Source organism: Lissotriton helveticus, chromosome 11, assembly GCF_964261635.1.
Source record: "Lissotriton helveticus chromosome 11, aLisHel1.1, whole genome shotgun sequence".
Taxonomy (NCBI): Eukaryota; Metazoa; Chordata; class Amphibia; order Caudata; family Salamandridae; genus Lissotriton; species Lissotriton helveticus.
In genome coordinates, this window is record NC_136072.1 from 1110649918 (window position 1) to 1110671354 (window position 21437).

General features: G+C 45.0%; 1 protein-coding gene across 2 annotated transcripts in view; it reads right to left on the bottom strand.

The window, feature by feature from the left end:
* The window catches only part of LOC144792661 (solute carrier family 2, facilitated glucose transporter member 11-like), a 504197-nt gene extending 483949 nt beyond the window's left edge, over positions 1–20248 (bottom strand). For both annotated transcript variants that reach the window (XM_078667808.1, XM_078667807.1), the window contains exons 1-2: positions 20124–20248; positions 16462–16560 (exon numbers count right to left, since the gene is read on the bottom strand). In XM_078667808.1, the coding sequence (XP_078523934.1) occupies positions 16462–16560; positions 20124–20183 (159 nt within the window). In that variant the 5' untranslated portion in view covers positions 20184–20248. The remainder of the gene's footprint in view (positions 1–16461; positions 16561–20123) is intronic.
* Between the last annotated feature and the right edge of the window lie 1189 nt (positions 20249–21437).

The following is a 21437-nucleotide window of genomic DNA, read 5'->3' on the forward strand; positions in this document are numbered from 1 at the left end:
TTCCCTTACAACAGGAATCAAACTTTAACTCTTAAGGGTTGAAGGCCTGCGAGACAATTGAATGCTCTGATCCACCTCAAGCGAACAACCCTGAGCCAACAAGATCATCCTCTCAAGTGCCATACCCCCAACCTGAGGTACACAAGAGAGGACGTGCTGAAAAGTGCCACCCGCAAAGGAGACGGATGAATGGAAAACCTCTGATGGGGATTCACTGCTAAACCCTGAGGGAAGAAAAAAAAGGTCTCCTGGACCATTACGGGATGACTAGAAGAACCTCCACCTGTTCCACCCAAATTTTCCTGCGAACCCTGAAAATTAAGGGTAATGGGGGAAAAGGTAAAGAGGAGACCCTGGGACAAAAGGATGGAGAAAGCATCTATCTCCCAGGCTGACCTGGTGGGAACCTGGCTTCAAAATTGAAGGAGAAGGGCATTCTCTTCCAAGGCAAAAAGATCTAGCCAGGGGTGACTAAATCTGGAGAGAGAACACTGAAAAACGATGGACAACAGATACATGATCATAGAAGAGGAAAACACCCTACTCAGGGAATCCGCCAGCCCATTCTCTCCACCCTTTGGTGCTCCCATCAATCATCAAGACTACAGAGGGATGAGGATTGAGATTGAAACCCTGGGAGAGATTGTGAGTCGACAACCACAACTGGAGAGACTCCAGAATCTCTGGGGTAACAGGAATTAGAGATTCGTATTCCTGAGAAGTCGGATTCCAGTGGCAAAGAAGGTGATGCATGAGGGGATATAGACGGAGCGGGCCCAGGTGAGAACTTGCAAAGTGGAGGCCATCTCTCCCTGACTCCATAGCCAGAGACAGGCAGAAACCTGAGTTTGGGACAGAACCCAAGAGAGGTGTTGGAACACAGTAATGTGTCTCTCAAGAGAAAGAAATATCATCCCCAGATCCATCCTGAAGAGGATACTAATGACATCCAGGTACTGAAAGGGTCAAAGAGAAGACTTTTTGTAGTTTATTAGAAATTCAAAAACTTTCAGAAGACATCAGACCTGTATCACCTAGTCTGTTGCCTTAGAAAAATTAGAAGACACAATTAGCCAATCATTCTAGTAAGGGTAGACTTGAATACCTTGAGAATGAAGAATAGCTACCAGGTGGGCCAAAAGTTTTGTAAAAAGAAAAAAAACCTTGGCACTGATGAAAGGCTGAAAGGAAGCACCTGGAATTGGTAGTGCTTCATGCCCATACAAAGCGAAGAAACTTCTGATCCACCAGAAGGATGGGAACCTGCAGGGACACATCCATCAAGTCTAGGGACACCAGGAAGCTCCCCTGAGGAACCAACTGAAGGAGTGACTGTAAGGTCACCATCTTGGAGAGTCTGTGTAGAATGTGCATATTCACCCCCTTGAGATCTAAGACTGTACGGTAGTCACCAAAGGATTTCTGCACAAGATGTAGCATGGAGTAACAACCAAGTCCACTTTTTTGGGGAGGGGCCTTGATTATCGTTGCCTTCTCCAAAAAAAGCCAAACACCTTCCAGCAATGTTTCACTGGATTCAGAGGCAGAGGACCCTCCTTAAAAATCCTGTTACTGTCTGAACTGTCCAGGCATTCGATATTCCCTGCCACTGGTGACAAAAGAAGCGAACCTGACCTCCCACTGGAAAGAATGGATAGTCACTTTTTTGGAGAAGGAGTGGTTGAGGTAACAGCTGACTGAGACCGGGATTTGTCTCCTCCAGGGGGCCCAAGGCCTCGACCACTGCCTCAAAAGGGCTGACTAGCACCTCTAGCCTGAGACTAAACAGAGGTGCAGCAAAATGGAGGGGTGGCAAACACGACCAGCCAGCTTTCTATTCTTGGCCAACTGCTACCCCATCTCCTCAAATTGGAGAAACAAAACCTTTGAACCCTCAAAAGCCAACTTCAAGAGGACACACGTCTGCATTGCATCTGTCTCCCAAGCCTGCATCCTATTGCCGCATGCCACCAAACACAAATTATCAAAGGATATGTCAGATAGGTGTTGTGTTGAATAATTCTCCGAAACATAGAGTAATTAAGTTCCTTTTAATGAGAACATACAGCCAGGGAAGAGCAGGAACGGATGCAGCCGCCAGTACAGCTCCTAGTCTTCTATGTGTTCCAACTGCACCCAATGCATCAGAACACGAAGACATAATTAAAAGTAAATACATACCTGTACTGTATTGTGCTCAAGCGCAGCTTCAGCCAGCATGAGCACAAGACACATTTTCCCTTTCCTACCCAAAACAGAACAAAACGACAAAAAGAAAACAAAGCCCTAATACAAAAAAAATCTCGATTTCCTCGACGAGGAAATCCGCACACGGTCTTATGATGTACACTGCTCCATCACAACTCTTCCAAGCCACAGCCACCCTCACCATCTACAACAACGGAACTATTCTCATTCAATCCACGGACCGCCGTCTAAACTTATTTGATAACATCTTCCCCATTATTAAAGAGCATGTACCTAACCCACCTACTTCCACCCAATTGACCCACACACCTAGCACTCCGGATACCTCAACGCCTACCCTCTTTGCCACCCTCCCTCCTCTTACCCCCCTGCCATCTAGGAGCTCTGGACCTTACTTCTCCCTCAACCTTTCTTTCCTACCCTCCAACACCCTTCCCCTCTCTTCACCTAACCCTCACATTCTTCTAACCTGCTCAACCATATCTACTAATTCACCTCTTACACAATCTCTTAGGCTCCCCACAATGCTCACAGCCCCTTACACCTCTTGTCCCTCCTCCTCCATCACTATCCCTCCCCCTACCTCCCCCCATCCCACAAGAATACCTTCTTCCTCCCTCAACCCAGTATTGAATCCTCTCACGTACCCTGTATAGAAGCCGTTCCCCCACTGGCTCCAGCCAGAGACCATTCCCCTCCCATCAACACTCCAACCTTCACACCTCTCCGCCCATCATTAACCATTCCCACTTCCCTTACATCTATGCCATCGATGTGCCCTACACTCTACGCATCACCCCCCTTCCCCTCTCTTGCCTTCACCTGATTTCACACCTAACCAAGCCAAACCTCCCCAACTAATTTCTTGCTCTAACACCAACACCACTACCGTTCCAATCAACACTTTGGACAAGATTATGGCAACTCTTCTTCAAATTAAAGATGAACTTCATTCTTTCAAAGAGTTGCTCTCGAAACAACCCAGGCACCCCACACCCCAGAACATTCTCACCCAACAAGCCCACCACCCACCCTCCACTTCCATACCAACAGAATCCTCCTTACTGGACATCCATCCCCTCCCGCAACTCTACCACCTGTCCTCTACGAAGCTTCAACCCACTTTCGGCGTACGACATACGCTCCCTCCTGCACTCATATGATCTCGCACCCTTGACCCACACAGCCCCCACACACCTTCCCATCCCTACTATTCCTCCCAATCCCCACAGGTCCTCCAAACAGAACGATAGAGGTATTGTTGCCAATAATCTAAAAAAAGTCACACTCACTCCTGACCCCTCTTCCTCCCCTATCACTCCTTAGCTTAAATGCTCACTTCTGAACTGTAGATCGGCCCCTAGACATGCCTCAGACATTGCAGACCTCATTATCGCACATGACCTAGACTTGACCATACTCACCGAAACCTAGTTAACAGACCCTTCCTCGCCACTCATTGACATTCTAGTTCCCCCTAATGATCCCATCATCAGATTGGATAGGGTTGGAAAAATAGGGGGTGGAATCGCATGTATTCACCGGAGCAACCTCGCAGTAATCAGAGCCAGTTCCCCTATATTCTCCTCCTGTGAACACCTCTGCCTTGATATCAACAGCGAAGGTAACCCTGTATGCTCCCTACATATTATCTACCACCCACCAGGAGACAACCTCACCTTTACTAAACACCTCATGGACCTAGTCGCAACAAAAACTGGACGTCTACATACACAAATATTCCTTGGTGATTTCACCCTTCATTGGAACGATCACAACGATTTTGGGGTCAATAGTCTCAAAAACTTCCTCAGTGCCCTAGACCTCACCCAAATTTGCAACAGCCCCACCCACGATAAAGGCTCTATCCTGGATCTTATCATCTCCAAAGCTGACTCTATCCAACTCGAGTCAATCCAACCCTGTGACTGGTCTGACCACTTCATTATTACATTCTTCATCCTCGAAAAAATGAAATCTAATCCGGTTCAATCCACCAGATCTAAGGTCTGGAAGAGAGACTTGAAGAAACTCAGGAGCATATTACCAAGCAATAGCGATAATTATCGCTATTGCTTGGTTAGATACAAAATGTTACCGCTGAGCTGCGGCGATTTTTATCGCAGATAAACCTTGGTATTACCAAGGTTTATCGCAAATGCGATAAAAAACGGCCGCAATACATGAATATCGCTGAAAAGTCAGTGATATTCATGCATTACCAAGCTAATGCTCTTAGCCATGTTATCCACCTCCAATTGGATAACATGGCTAAGAACTGCTCAGGGCAGGTGTTAGCTTTTGGAGATATTCGCGCTTAGCGCGAATATCTCCAAAAGTTGGTAATAGGAGATAGCGATGTTAGCGACTGTTTCCAGTCGCTAACATCTTGGCACGCCCACTTTGCTTGTCATTAGTGATAAATATCACTGACATGCAAAGTGGGGCCCAAGATGGTCGCTATCTCCTACTAGCTGTCACTAACTGGTGTTAGCGACAGCTAGGTAATAGGGAGATCATTTTATCTCCGCTTTATTGGCTTTTAAAGCCAAAAAAGCGGAGATAAACCCCCTTGATAATATGCCCCTCAATCCCAACTCACTACCCTCCCCCAGCTACAATCTTCTCCTACCCCCCACTGGCACTGTTGACGTACAGGTTCTTACCGACCACTACCTCAATTCGATGTCCTCAATTATCAACGAAGCTGCCCCTCTTCAGTTAAAGAATGTTTCTTCTAAAATCTCTAAACCATGGTACGACGGGATTCTTAATGATGATAGACGAGCGATGAGACTGGCGCAACGTAACTGGAGATCTGACCCATCAGCTTTGCACCTCAAAACACTTAAGAAAAAAAGAAACACTTACTTTAGAAAATTCGAACCCTCGAAAGCTGCTTTCTTTAGCCACCAGCTTGACCAAGCAAGAAACCGACCAAAAAAAACAGTTCGAGTTAATCAAAACTCAATCCAGTGATGGCCCTCAAAGTCTCTTAAACACCTCTAATGCACTACCGACCTGTGAAGAATTCTCTACTTTCTTTAACTTAAAGACAGACAACTTCAGGAAAGATATCCTCACTGATCTAAGTCTTTACTCTAACCCCCACAGCAAAACGCCCATTGATTTAATAAACAATGCTTCGTGGTCATCCTTTGAAACGTACTCGGAAGAAAATATTGCCAAGATTCTAACCACACTGAAGCCTTCCAATCACCTCACTGACCCTCTACCCGCAAACGCCGTAAAGGACTTTATCCCATTACTTCTCCCCCTCTGGACCAAAATCATTAATAGCTCACTTCAACAAGGATGCATCCCGGACTCCCTCAAAGTGGGACAGGTTTCGCCCATACTAAAGAAACCCACAGTGGAACCCTCCGAGCTCAACAACTATCTCCCTATCACCAATATCCCTACCTTGGCCAAACTCCTAGAAAAATGTGTACACCTTCAACTAACAAAACACATCGAGCACTTTCACCTCCTCAACTCACACCAATTAGGTTTCCAATCAGGCCACAGTACAGAATCAGCCATGACTCACATAATTGATGACGCGCTTCAAATTCTTGATCAGAACGGTTCTTGCCTCCTCATACTACTCGATCTCGCATCAGCCTTTGATACGGTCAAACATGAGAACTTACTCGATTTGCTGAATCTCAGAATGGGTATTTCAGGGACAGTTCTCAAGTGGTTCACCTCCTTTCTGCATAACCGGACTCAAAAATTCAAGATTAACAATACTATGTCCACACCAGTTCCTGTAACACTTGGTGTCCCTCAAGGATCCTCCCTCTCCCCTACTCTGTTCAATCTAGTCATGGAACCACTTACCGCACTACTCCAAGCATCTAATGCTCAATTTCACATGTACGCAGACGATACCCAGCTCTACCTCAAAATTCACACCCTTGATAACATCAAAATACTCAACACAACGATTAGGAACACTCAGACTTGGCTGGCAGAGTATCACCTCAAACTTAACGCGCTAAAAACAGAATTCCTCCTAATAGCGCCTCCCTCCAAAGTCCCCATCACTCAGGCCTGGCTTAATCATCTCACTGCACTCAACGTTCAACCTACTATTGTGGACTCAGCGAAATCTTTAGGCATGACACTCGACTGCAATCTCAATATGCATCATCACATCAGCAATGCAACGAAGGGAGCTAATTTCCAAATCAACACTTTGCATAAATTGAAACCTTTCCTTTCTCCCAATGACTTCAGAACTGCAGTCCAAGCCCTAGTCATCCCTCGAGTGGATTATGGAAGTGTTGCCCTCTGTGGTCTCCCCATATCGACAACCTCACCATTAAAAGCCGCTATTAATGCTGCAGCCAGACTTATCACAGGCTCAAAAAACGCTCACACATTTCTCCTGATCTAAAAGCTTTGAACTGGCTGCCATACGAAGCTAGAATACACCTGAAAATCGCCTGCATGGCCAACAAGGCTATACACCACAACTCCCCCAGCTACCTCGCTCAGAAACTGACAATCTCGGGTGGCTCAAGAGCGACAAGAAGCGCAGACAATCTTCTTTTGAAACCTCAGAGATTTCACAAGAAAAAAACGTATAAATGCTGCTTCTCAGGGATGGCGCCCAGGATATGGAATGCCCTTCCCCCAGAAATCAGACTTATCTCATCCACGGCATCCTTCAAAAAAGAAGTAAAAGCTCTCCTCTTAGCTACATTTACCTGAACTTTGACTATTGTAATCACGGAACTCAGTACTCTTCCTCCTATGACTTTGTATATTGACCTCCTATGCTCCGTTGCTACCATACCTTGTTTTCTTTTGTAACCATTTGCACATCTTTGCTCAAAATGTTTTGTTTAATCATTACTCCTTTGCCTTTTTATCCCATTCTGTTTGTAAAGCGCTATGATATCCGTAAGGATCTTGTACGCGCTCTATAAAACTTTCAAAATAAATAGTAAAGGAAGCACACATTAACCATAAATGTGTGTGACATAATCTTCAAATCTTTTGGGTATGCTGCAAACAGGCTTGGAACGTGGAACGACTACTGCATCGTTGTTTAAATGAAAATTATTCTGTACACGTGAGACATCAAGCTTATCACTCAGTACGTTATTACTTGAAGGTTCACAATTGGAAGGTCCACCACAGTAAAGAGGTTCAATGGAATTGTTAATAGAATGTGAAGTAAATCTTGTAGATTGAGAAGTAATGCTTGTATCCTTAAGATCGTCAATCCAATCATAATTCTTAACATCATATTTCTTTGTTTCAGGTTGTACATTGATATTTCCCCTGAACAAAGCAATTATATTAACATTCCACACTCTACCATCACTCAACAGAGTGGAATTGCAAAGTACTTTAATGACTTTGAGATTTGCAGAGTACCTACTATAACCTTTGCTTACCATTCTTTTCTTCTTTACTTTGACAATGTCACCTACTTTAAGGGCTACACTTCTTACTTTCTTAGTTTGTTTTTCAACCAAGGTCTATTGATTGTTCTCATGGTTTTGTTTGACACTTTTGACTGACCATGGAATCAACTTGGTGCAATTAAGCCAACCCATTTTGTCTTTGGTGCGGGGACAACGTCCTCGCAGAAGTTCAAAAGGGGAATTGCCAGAAGATTGGCATTTGGTAATCCTATAAGCATAAATAGTTTTCCACAATTCATCCTCCCAATCTTTGCCATTACTGTTAGAGAGTTCAATGATAGATTGTATTACTCTGTTGAAGCATTCCACGCTACCATTACCTTCTGGGTGAAATAATGAATGAAATGAATGAAATGAAATTAAATGAAAAGGGGTTTTATAAAGCGCGACTGCTGCCCTCAGGCATCCAGGCGCTGAGAAAGAGAATAGTGCATCATGAGACAGTAGCTTGGAGTTAGTTTTGTTTAGTAAAGAGGAAGGTTTTAAGCTGCTTGCGGAAAGATAACAGATTGGGATTGGATCTTAGATGTAAGGGGAGCGAGTTCCATAATTTGGCGGCGTTAAAGGTAAAGGACCTACCACCAGCTCTGGATCTCTTAATCCGAGGGGCTACAGCCAAAAATGCATTGCAGAGCGAAGTTGCTTGCTGGGGGGGTAAGGGGAAAGCAGAGGAAGATTAATCTTGGGGCCAGATTTCCAGAAGGCTTGGTGGGAGATGCACATGGCTTTAAATTTGACTCTCTCCCTAACCGGGAGCCAGTGCAGAGTCCTCATCCCGGATTCTACAGGCACTCTTCGTGGGAGCTGGAGCAGCGTGCGTGCCGCACAATTCTGCGTCCGCTGGAGTTTTTGCAGGACGTACTCCGGTGCCCCTAGGTACAGGGCATTGCTAAAATCTAGTTGAGATTGTATTAAGCCTTGTACTACAACCTGCTTGGCTTCAAAGGGTAGGAGCGGAAGGATTTTCTTCAGCATCCTAATGATTCCAAAGCAGGTCGCAGATGTCTTAGTTGCTTGGGTATTCAAGGTTAAAGATTTATCCAGCCAAACCCCGAGGCTTTTTATGTTATCTTTCGGGATGGGCGGTGTACCCAAGCTGGTGGGCCATAAGAGGTCAATGGTGGACAGAGCTGGCGGGCCGAGCAGCATAAGCTCGGTTTTATCCCCGTTAAGCTTAAGGGACGATGCTGTCACCCAGTTTTTAACCTCTTCCATGCAGGTCGTCAAATTGATCTGAGCCATTTACAGTTCTTTTGTGCAAGGGAGACCACCAGCTGAGTGTCATCCACATATGTGATGATCTTAATACCATATGGGTGGACAATCACAGCCAGCGGTCTCATGTACACATTGAACAGCGCAGGGCTCAGTGACGATCCCTGCGGGACCCCACAATCCAGCGGTTTGCTTGAGGAGAAAGAGTCACCATCAAAGACTTGGAATGTCCTTCCTCTCAAAAAGGATTTAAACCAAGCCAGAGCGTTCCTCGATACTCCAAGGTTAAGCAGTCGACACATCAGAGTTTTATGGCATACCGTGTCGAACGCCGCACTTAGATCGAGGAGGATGACTGCCACTGATCCTCCCCGATCTAAGATCCGCCTAGTTTCCTCTTTCACGGCTAACAGGGCCGTTTCCGTCCCATGTTTTGGGCGAAATCCTGTCTGGGAGACATCGAGTAGGTGGTTATTCTCGAGATACCTTGTTAGATGGGAATTAATGTATTTCTCTTGGATTTTGCTCACCCAGGGTAACAGGGAAATGGGGCGGTAGTTGTTAAAATTAGTTGGGTCCAGGTTAGGCTTTTTCAAAAGTGCTCTCACCATAGCTTGTTTCCAAGTAGGTGGGACAGTGCCTGTGGTTAGAGAGATGTTGAGAAGCTCCAACAGGGTGCGAAGAATGACTTGACTGGCTGCAACCATAGTGCATGGAGGGGCAGGGTTGCAAGGGGAACCTGACTTTACTTGCTGTATCAGTGGTCCTAGTGTTTCCAGATCTAGCAGGGAAAAATGGTCCAGGGTTGTTCGGGCGGGGTGAGCAGTTTCCATGGGGAGAGAGGATCCATTGGTGGGGGGGCTCTTGAACTGTGACCGTAAATGAAGAGTAAATTTTATTTATTTTTTGATAGAAAAATTCCGCTAGACCATTACAGCGGGAGAGTGGGTTGTCATTGGGGGGCATGGGTGGGGGAAGTTTAGTGAGACTTTTGACTATTTGGAAGATCTCTCTTGGTTTTGATCTGGCCTTCATGATTTTGTCACTGTAGTAGGTGGATTGTGTAGATTTTATTGCTAATTTATATGCTCTAATAGCCTCTATATATATGGCTTTATCAATGGTGGCATATCCTAAGCGCCACTTTCTTTCAAGCTTCCTACAATGTTCTTTGTTTGCTCTTAGCTCCTCCGAATACCATGGGGCTGTTTCTCGTGACCTTTTTAAGCTAATTTGTCTGGAGGGAAGTATGGAGTCAAGTGACTTCCGGATCTAATTGTCGAATTCCTTGTTATCTAGTAGGGGATTCTGGGAGAATGAGGGTCTGGAGGCTGCCAGGGCGCTAGTCCACTGTTCTAATGGGAGCCTGGACCAGTTTCTCATCCTACGCGGGTTGGGGGTGCAGGGAATGGGTCTGTTTATCGACCAGATGAGAGGGATTAAAAAGTGGTATGTCCAGGGAAGATGGGTGGTGGGGCCAGTCTTAAGTTCTACACAGTTGCTAAATACAGGGTCCAGTAGATGCCCTTTTATGTGTGTTGGGGCTAGCACTAATTGCTCCACCTGGACTGCCGCCAGACTTGCAGTCAGCTCTTTAACCATGTTGTCTGAGCCATTATCAAAATGGATATTGAGGTCCCCCAGCAACGTAAAATTGGAGGGAGATGTAGCTAATTCTGCTACAAAGGGAGGTAGTGCAATATGAAATTAGTTCAATGGACCTGGGGGGCGATAGGTAAGAATCCCTGAGAAGCAGTCATTGGAGGAGAATTTGATAGAGAAGGACAGACTTTCACAGTCAGGAATGGTGTCCGAAGTGCAATAGCACGAATATTGTGCTTTATAAATGATAGCAAGTCCCCCGCCTTTTCCCTGGGCGCGGTCCCTGCGTGCAATTTGATAGCCAGGTGGAAGTGCTTGCACTAGGTCGGGTTCGGAATCAGATGTTAACCAGGTTTCGGTTAAAAAGATAACATCGGGGACGAGTTCGCCCAGCAATAGTGAGATTTCCAAGCTATGCTTCGGTAAAGACCTTCAGTTTAACAGAAACATTGTGACAGTCTGTAGGTTGGTTCCATTCTGAGTAGGGATGAGTCTTGCATTGCAGTGTGGGCAGATAGTGGGTAAATCCAGGGGATGGAATAGATGGCAGCAGCTTTCTCTCACGGGGGGTCTTAAGGTATGAAGAATGCCCGAGCTGTAGTGCCTCCCCCGGACCGTAGGGGAACCAGGGGTTGCCTTTGGCGTGCCTTCGGCGCGCCACCGGCGTGCCCGCTGCGCCCGCCGGCTGCACCCGCCCGCTGCGCCCGCCCGCTGCGCCCGCCCGCTGCGCCGTCGGTGTGAGATTTTCATTATATAGTGCTGGAGAAGGGTAAGAGGAGGGTGGAAGGCAGCGAGCGACCAGTGCGCTAACCAGGTCTCCCCCCAAGATGGCGGTACCCTCTCTGCGAGCGCGTCAGCGCCGAGTCCTCCTAGTGGGGAGCAGGGTTTACAAATCGGTGTGGAACCGAGTGCAGTAAGTTAAAAACAATTGCAAGCTTTATCAGAAAAAACGAAGCAAATACAATGAATGACAAACACAGTTTTAAAAAGAATGTTGGCAGGCTAGAACCCCCGGCTTTCCGCCTCAAGGGTGAATAAATGCACAGTCTAAGCGCGCGAGCACCTGGGCGCGATTTAAATATCAGGGAGGGTGGGAGGCAGCGAGCAACTAGTGCGCTAACCAGGTCTCCCCCCAAGATGGCGGTACCCTCTCTGCGAGCGCGTCAGCGCCGAGTCCTCTTAGTGGGGAGCAGGGTTTACAAATCGGTGTGGAACCGAGTGCAGTAAGTTAAAAACAATTGCAAGCTTTATCAGAAAAAACTAAGCAAATACAATGAATGACAAACACAGTATGAATAATCCCGGTTTCTTTTATAATTTTTTTAAAGCAATCACCAACAAATTGCCCACCATTGTCAGAAATGATGTCTCTAGGAAGACATTCCTTACTAAAAACTTTGCCTAGGAAGTGTAACGCGTTTTCAGTGTTGGATTTCTCTATAATTTTGTACTCAGGCCATCTTCAGAAATGATCCACCAACACCAATATGTTTCTGCAGCTCATCAATGTTTTTGACGGGACTGAAAATATGTATGCCGATCCTTTCCCAAGGCATATTTGGAATCACAACAGGATGTAACACAGTTTTGCAGGTGGTCAAGCTTTTATCTGAATTCGCACATTCAAAACATTCCCGTACTATTCTTTCAATGTCTTTATCGACTCCATGCCACCAATAGGATTGCTTAATTCTACATTTTGTCTTAACAATACCTAAGTGTCCCTCAAGACAAAGGTTTATAACCTTGTCACGAAAGATCTTCGGTGGAATTAATTTCCCCCCTCTAAGGAGTAAGTCATTTTCAAGGGAAAACTCATTCCTAACTTCCCAAAATAGAATGAGTGCCCTGTCAAGAACTGATTTGTCTGACCAACCTTTTTGAATGAATGTGGACACATCTTTAATCACCTGGTCAAGAATAATATTCTTGACCCATTCACTATAAGGTATGCTCACAAGTTCATTACCGAAAATACTAGCAACAAACCATTGGTCCCAATCATTATCAGAATTTTCAGTGACAACCAAGGAACTCCTGCTTAAAAAATCAGCTATTCTGTTGCGTATACCAGGAACATACTCAACATTGTTCAGGAAATCCAAAAGCTGCACAGAAAAACGTGAAATTCTAGGTGAAACATTATTAAGGCCATGAGAAGTGAGGACTTTAGTGAGTGGTTTGTGGTCTGTCCGTAATGTGACCATAGTACCCCAAATAAACTGGCTAAAGTGTTTTAGTCCCCACAAACACCCAAGAACTTCTCTTTTGATCACAGAATATTTCTCTTCCATGATGGTAAGAGCTCTTGAAGCAAAGATCCATTGCTTTGCAACTGAGTAAGGACAGTGCCTAGGCCTTTACCACTCGCATCTGTGGTGATAAAGCTTTTCAGTTTAGGGTAAAATCCTTTAAGCGCTGATGCAGAACAGATATCTTTTTTTATGCCATCCATGCTAGTTTGGCATTCTTTGGTCCAATGAAAAACACTCCCTTTTTTCAATAGTTGTCTTATACAATACATTTTGTCTGCAAAATTACTCACAAATTTTGAATAATACTCTGCAAGTTCCAAGAAAGACCTAACCTCATCCTTATTCTGAGGAGTTGGAGCCTTAAGTATTGCATCAACAAGTTCAGACTTGGGGTGGATACCGGAAGCACTAAACTCAAGTCCCAGGTAAGTCACGCTTTTTCTTCTAATTCTTAAGCATGGGCGTAAAATCCGTTCCGCTCGCGGAATTTTTGAATTATTGACAAATTTGCGTTCCGCAAATCGCACGAATTTGTCAAAACGTTCGCAATTCGCAAGCTTGCGGATTTTTTTGCTTGGTCGCGAGACTTTTTGTCCGCGAGCCGCAAAAACGGACGCGAACACGCAATTGCACAACACGAGCATGCAACTAGCCCATGTACGACCGCATGGGTAACCTCACGGTAGCCGCGCTGAAATAATCCGGCAAACACGCAAAAAGCCCCACGAACTCGCAAAAAGCCCCGCGAACACGCAAAAAGCCCCGCGAACACGCAAAAAAAATGTTTCCGCTAATTTGTGGATTTCGCGGACCGTGAATTTGCTTTCACGCGAATTCACGTACCGCGAATTCGGAAATTTCGCCCATACTTACTAATTCTGCCCTTAGACTTTTCAGCTGTAAGACCTTTGATCTCTAACAGCTGTAAGACTTTGGATAAAACATTTTCATGTTCTTCATGTTCATTCTTTCATGTTTCATCTTCATAATCTTTACCCATAATGAGAACGTCATCTTGAAAAAAAAATCAAATTTCTCATTTCTTTAAAACTTTAATGCATTATGCGCTGAAACATAGTTGCAGCCGATGCCAAACCAAAGGGTACTTGTTTAAATTGAAATAAACCAATTGGAGTGACAAAGGCTGTGAGATGTTTGGTATCAGCATGAAGGGTAACCTTATGATATGCAGGAGTTAGGTTGATAGTTGAAAACCATTCCATGTCTTTAGTTGCAGATAGTAATTCGGAAATCCTAGGGAGGGGAAATATATTAATAAAGATGTTCTTATTAAGTTCTCTGAGGTCCACACACAAACAGATTTTTCCTTTGGCCTTGCGTGCACCCTTCAAGGGGGCGACCCAATCGGATGATTCGATACCCTCAATTATGTCTTTGTCCACAAGTTTTTGTATCTCGTTATGAACCTCATCCTTAACTCCCAAAGGGATATACCTAACTTTATGAATACAAGGCTTGGCATTTTCCTTGAGGATAATTCTATGGGAGAAACCTTCCAGTTCACCAACACCCCCTGAGAAAACTTTGGGAAAGTTACAGAAAAATTCATCACATGTATCTACCTGAGCTGGATCAATGCATAAAACAGGTTCCGCACTGTAAGGGTCAAGGCGTATTCGAAGTTTGCCTTGCTCCCACTAGCCTAGAACACAAGGTCCAGCTTTAGAAACATATAATTTACATAATGCAGATCTTCCTTTAAACTCAAACATGTGTCTGCGGAAACCCAAAAGGTCAATGGGTTCACCAGTATAACTTAATGGGTGAACGTCGGGAATTTTAAGCTTCGGACCAATTGTGTTACTGAATACTTCTTCCCATTTGTTTCTATTTATAATGGTGTAAGGTGATCCTGAATCAGCCATTAATGTTACAGTTACGCCACCAGCCTTTAACTCACAAACATTTTTTTCCTAATTTTGCCCTGAACTAAAGTCTCTTCATCATTCATGCAGCAAACTTTGTTTTCATTGCAATCTGATTCAATACTATCATCCTCCTCTTCACACTCATTCACAATATTCAACAGGCGATTCCTGCATTGTTCCCATTTCTAAGGGAACCAACTCACGTGACCCCTGAGATCTCATGGGAACTACTGAGATGAAGGAAGTGCCTGTGATCAACAAAAACTCCCACAAACGTGCAGCCACTCACTGAAGGCAAATTGCCTCACAACCATCAGAGGATCTGCTTTGCATCTGCAGGATGTCACCTGCGGGGAAAACAATGGGCAAAAGGACACCCAGCACTGCAAACCTGGACCAACTCCTGCTGTGCAGGGTGGGCCAGTCCCCTACAGAAAAAGACTGCTCAGGCAAATCTGGTTAGGGAAAATAAGAACATTAAATACATAATGCAGAAAGCATGGAAAAACTTTTCTCTGTCCTCTCAAGGCATCATTCTGCAATACAGAATGAAAAGAACAGTTTGTTATGAGACACGCTTCCCCCTTTATGCATGCCGGGTTGTCAGTGCCACATCGTGGGAAGTATTTTGACCTCTGCTAGGTAATAGGTTCTGTGGAGCAGGCAAACTGATCATGTGTAAGGAATGGGACGGGAAGATTAATGAGGAGGTAACATATATGTGTTTGTACTGTATTGTATGATGGCTCATTCATCATTTATGTTACACCACCGTCTATGTGTTATCCACCCAGACCGCTTGGAACCAATGCACTCTGATGCTGTTACTATGTACAGTCTACTCAATAGGTTCTTTTTGAGTTTTATTAAATACATTGTTCAGATTGTCTTTTTGTCAAACTTACGCCATATTTCGGTGAAGTGTTTACCGATTTCACGCTATTTTAAGACTTTCAGTATTCACAAAGGACATTTATGAGTAGTAAAGTCAGACTTTTGTCTCGGTTAAACTTAAGTTTTGGTCCTGAGTTTAAGTTTTTGGTCTCAATTAGACTCAAGACCAAAACTTAATTTTAACTGAGACAAAAGTCTAGCTTTACTACTCGTAAAATCATATTCACCCTTTGTGAATACCGGAGGTCGTAAAGTTAGACTTTCATCTCAGTTTATCTTTGTGAATCCGGCCCAAAGATTCCAAATCTGAGCTCCTCGAGCGTCTAAAAATTGACACACACATTTATCATTACAGGCAATGGCACAGGAATAAGCAACAAACAAGGACTGCATTCTGAAGTGGTATACAGATACCAGGGGGTTACATTCACCAACATTGCTGTGCCCAAAAATGAGAAGATGCAAGCTACCAGACATAACTTTGCCACCATACTCCAAATGCAGGTTGGGGCTCCATGATTTCAAAGGATAACCATGGTTGAGGATACATTCTCAGTTGATGGGAGTAAAATCTGAAATGTCATGCCCCCACTCTGCAAGTCTAACTAAATCTGTTCTCCTGCCACCAACTTCTAGAAGCCGCCCTACTCACAGATAACTAAAACAATTCACACAACATAAGCAAAATACCAACTACACATAATCTCAAAAACATATTTGGTTTTAATAAAATAGCCACCACATTATACATACGTTCATACACCAATAAATGGACAGAGCAAACAGGATATCCCGACAGCTGCATCATTTTATTGGTGCATAGATCATGATAGTGGATTGAAAGAGGTAAACGGACCCAAGAGATGGGAAAGGAATGGAGGGTGACACAGAAATATGGGGCTCATAGGCGATGTCGATGGACAGGCAAACAACCACACTAATGGTATTCCCACTTACCGGTGATGGGGAACTGAGTACTGAAATTTGGATGCCATATTGTAGCGTTCCTCCAATACCCAAGACGAAGATCATCTGAAAAAGCTTGGGGTAATGAACCTACAAGAATGAGAAAGAAGTGGACCGCACCTTTAGCTAGTGATATGTACTCAGAAGCATATTTTCAGAGCGATCAAGCACTGCGACATATCTTCAAAGAAATAGCGGAATTCTACTCTTCATGGGCTGCCACACTTGTGGCTGCTTAGTGCCAACCCAGGTGGCTTGTGCAATGGTACCCAGGGAACGCCTACCTGACACAAAATGTGCTTCCTTGCTTTTAATGTTTTTTTTTAAAGCAATGCTAATAACCATTGGAGTTGCTTCCTAAATACTACAAAGGATTTGCATAGGGTCTGATTCAAATCTTTCGGATTCTGGCCCTCAATGTTTCTTTTGTTTTCATACAGTATTTCTTCCATGTCTAATAGTTTCTTTCTATTGCATCGAAGGTGCATTAAAGTCTAGGGACGCGTGTTAAGAGGCACGTGCTGCACTAATGGCAATGTCCATTAATTATTGCGATCAAAATCTCTTTTGCATAGAAAAGTTCACACAAGCGAAATCCAAAATGGCTTTGCATCACATAGAGGCTAATCCCCACAATGCGGTATAAAGAGTGGGAACAACATGAAGACCTTTAGGGGCATGTTCTCAAGCCCCTATCGCCATGGGAACATCACTTTTTCTGATGTTCCTATTGCGATAGGGTTAGCACCTTATTCTCAAGGCAGCTTTAACCCGCTTAACGTGGCTTTGAGAATAAGGCCCCTTTGACGCTAAATTTAGAGCGAAAGGGGCGTGCAGTGGGTGTTGCTGTGGGCGTTCCACCGCAACACTCATTGTGATCGACACTCCCACCCATTATCTAGGGCAATGATTATAGGTAGCAGCGCCGAACTTAAGACCAGAAAAATCCTGGTCTTAAGTTTGGGAAACAAGGAGAAATGCTTTATTTCTCCGCGTTTTTAGTTTTTCCATGTGTGCTGCCGTGTGCAGCACACATGGAAAAAGCAAAATGGTATTTCAGAGATGTTCATGTGTAGGATGGGGCACCTTCCTGTGCTTGAACAACCCTCCCCTGCACACAGACACCCTTGCAATCTGGTGGAAATGCCAGGCTACACCGCATTCTTGAGAATATGGTGCAGCCTGGCGTTTATGAAGTGGCGGCGAGAGGGGTTAAGCCTAGGAGGCTAACGCCTCTCACCGCCACTTCATTGAGAATATCCCCCTTAGAATTTCCTGCAAAGCTGTATCAACTAAAGTAGCACATCCTTGTTATCTGCGAAATTCTACTGCAACATAAAAACCAGCAGAAACAAAGGAGCATTGTGTGATTTTCCCATGGATGATATGGATGTAATTGCTAAAAAATTAGACATATTGCACAATTGAACTTTACGAGATGGCTATAGAAATGTATATAAACACAATAAGAGGATGGACGCAGCACTGAAGCTTTTCAGACCCTCACCCCCAGTCACAGTTCTGGGTTGAATCTATCATTGTACTTTAGCTCACTTTGCCACCCCAGTTCAGAGCCAGCCATATGCAATGTGAAAACAAATGAAAAGTTTCAGCGCTCGGTCAATCATCTTATTGTGTTTGCATAGAAATGTATACTCTAGAGTGTTCCTCAAGTACAACACTCACACATAACACTGCTCGCTCACTCTCATTTGTGCTGTAGGACAATGCTTAGTGTCACACTATAACGGCATTAATTGCCCAAGTGTGTGTGATGATGTCATCAGTTCACAACCCACAGTAAACATTGTGCTGTGCTTTATTTCGACTGTTCACACAACACAGCTCTGCAGATTTTCATGCAGCATTTGGTTGTCTAAATCCATTTAAATTTTGGGTCAGTGTGTGTGAAATTAACAAATGTGGGAAGCACAGTCCTTGGGGCAGGGGAACTTGGACACAATAATAATAATCCACAGTTGTAAAGCGCACAATCACCCGTAAGGGTCTCTAGGCGCTGGGGGCCGTCGGGAAGATTAAGCAAGCTATTGCCCAGAGTCACATGGTGCTGGGCTAATCTGTTGCCGGTGCCGGGGATCGAATCGTGATCCCCAGATCCCGGAGTCAGTCACCCTGGCCGTGGCGCCACACCTCTTCCCAACACACACATGGCCAGTTTCAGAGTTTTTGCTGTACTGCGAGAAAATGGCCAAGCACTTCCTTACACGCCTTGTTCCTGGAAGGTACACACACACCAACGCATAGGCACAATATACACAAGCAGGCCAATCACATTTTTTGACATTTGATTTTACCCATTAGCAATTACACAGATTTCAACGCACGTGCAGCCTTCATAGCTTTATAGATGTAAATATATCTCTGAAGTCCCCTCCATCCCTGTGGGTGCAGCACTCACGCAAAACTGAAACATAAATTAACAAATGAAGAGATTGCTTTAAGAAGAAAACATTCTTATACAATGACGAAGGGTAAGAAATAACGGAGGAAAGAGAAATTAAAGAAAGAGATAAAGAAAGAAAACAGAGTGACAGGAAAAAAGAGGCAGAGATATGAAACGGAAGGAAGAGAAAGAAAGGAGAGAACAAAAGAAGGGGAGAAAAAATAGGAAATAAAGAATTGAATGGAGAAGAAAATATTCAGGACTGACATACACATTTTTTTGCCAGAGTTGCCTTTGGTTCCCAGCTCAGCCTAAATACCCCATTCGAGCCCCGTTCAGCTCCTGACTCGCGTGCAAACAGTAGCGCAGCTAGTGTGTAATGGGTCCTATTGCAAGGAAGGAAAGGGTCCCCTTAAATGCTGTCTGAATTATAAAATACAGCATTAATAAGGATTCAATGGACCGATCAGCCATCTGCGCACCGGTACCAATGCACCTGCAGCAACAATTGAAGCTACGCCCTTGGGTACGATTGTAACTTTGCACATCTGCCTCCAGTACGAGCCGTGCGTAAACCTTCTCGTCATGATGGGCTCTGATACCGCGGCGCAGCCTTATGTTATGCACCTGCTGCGTGTTACGGGACTTATTGACCCGGGGCCTTATTTATGAAGGCCTTGCGCCACCGGTGCGTCACTTTTTCCCATGTTAAAAGTGACGCACCGGCGGCGCAAGGCCTTCATAAATAAGGCCCCCGGTGTTTATTTACCATGTAAACTTCCTAATTAGATAACTGGCAATATTTGTATGGGAAAAATCGCCCCTTTCCAGGAATTCGGTGCTCAAGCGGAAAAATAGATCGTTTTGCCATATGTTATGTGCATTTGTAAATTGCCCCTACATTTTCTGATTGCCTCAGTCAACCTAAGCATCTCATTCAAGATGCAAACTGCAATTTAAGTCAATGCTTACTAATATTGTCAGCACGATATTGGCCTACTTTTAACAAAATAAATGTGTACTGCACGATGACACCACGTACAGTGATCCATTCCTGAACGGTCAATAAATAATGACATTTGAGCCGGAAGTGTTAAGGTTGTGCACGTGGTAAAACTGACCGTGTGAATGATGCAGCAACCTGTTTCCTGATCCATGCTCTCACCCTTATTTCCAATATTCAATAATAACATATGTGGCCATGAACATAATGGTGTCATTGGTGTAAGGACGCAGCGACGGTACCCACCAAGTTGTAGAGTAGAGAAGACTTGGAGGGGCGAGCGGTGCGCGGCGTGTCCGGGTCCATTGCGCGTCCAAGCTGGAGGGAGACAGTGACACCTGTCAAATAGTTCCTTCTCACTGCACAGTCGACAGTGCATAGCCAAAGAGCAAGTTGTACTTTAAAGAGGGCTGTTAGCCATGCAGTCGGGATTAGGTATTGCACTGCGTGGTGCGCTGAGACACATTCAACTACAGTAAGGGTCACGAGTCATCATGACACATTCAAACAGGGTAAGGTTCACAATATATTGAGGGAGAGTAAGGGTCACGAGTCAAGACACATTCATGTGAAGTAAGGGTCAGCAGTCACGACACATTCAGGTAGAGAAGCAGTGGCGTCACTGGGGTTGGTGTCACCCGGTGCGGGTAACTCATGGTGTCACCCCCTCACGACTTACCGCATGGACCACCTCTGTCGGAAATGTACGGTGCTAGGTACTGTCTTACTCCCTCTAGCTCCCGCTCTCTGTCTAGCTCCCTCTCTCTGTCTTACTCCCTCTAGCGCCCTCTCTCTCTGTCTTACTCCCTCTAGCTCCCTCTCTCTGTCTAGCTCCCTCTCTCGGTCTTACTCCCTCTAGCTCCCTCTGTCTCCCTCTCTCTCTGTCTTACTCCCTCTAGCTCCCACTCTCTCTGCCTTACTCCCTCTAGCTCCCTCTCTCTCTGTCTTACTCCCTTAGCTCCCTCTCTCTGTCTTGCTCCCTCTAGCTCCCTCTCTCCCTCGCTTACTCCTTCTAGCTCCCTCTCTCTCTGTCTTACTCCCTCTTGCTCCCTCTCTCTCTGTCTTACTCCCTCTCTCTGTCTTACTCTCTCTAGCTCCCACTCTCTCTCTTAATCCCTCCAGCTCCCTCTCTCTCTCTTACTCCCTCTAGCTCCCTCTCTCTCTCTCTTGCTCCCTCTCTCTGTCTTACTCCCTCTAGCTTCCTCTCTCTCTGTCTTACTCCCTCTAGCCCCCTCTCTCTTACTCCCTCTAGCTCCCTCTCTCTCTCTCTTACTCCCTCTAGCCCCCTCTCTCTCCGTCTTGCTCCCTCTAGCTCTCTCTCTCTCTGTCTTACTCCCTCTAGCTCCCTCTCACTCTGTCTTGCTCCCTCTAGCTCCCGCTCTCTCTTACTCCCTCTAGCTCCCTCTCTCTGTCAAGAGCCCATTAGCTCAGTCTCTCTCGGTCTTACTCCCTCACTCTGTCTAGCTCCCTCTCTCTCTGTCTTGCTCCCTCTAGCTCCCTCTCTCTCTCTCTTACTCCCTCTAGCTCCCTCTCTCTCTGTCTTGCTCGCTCTAGCTCCCT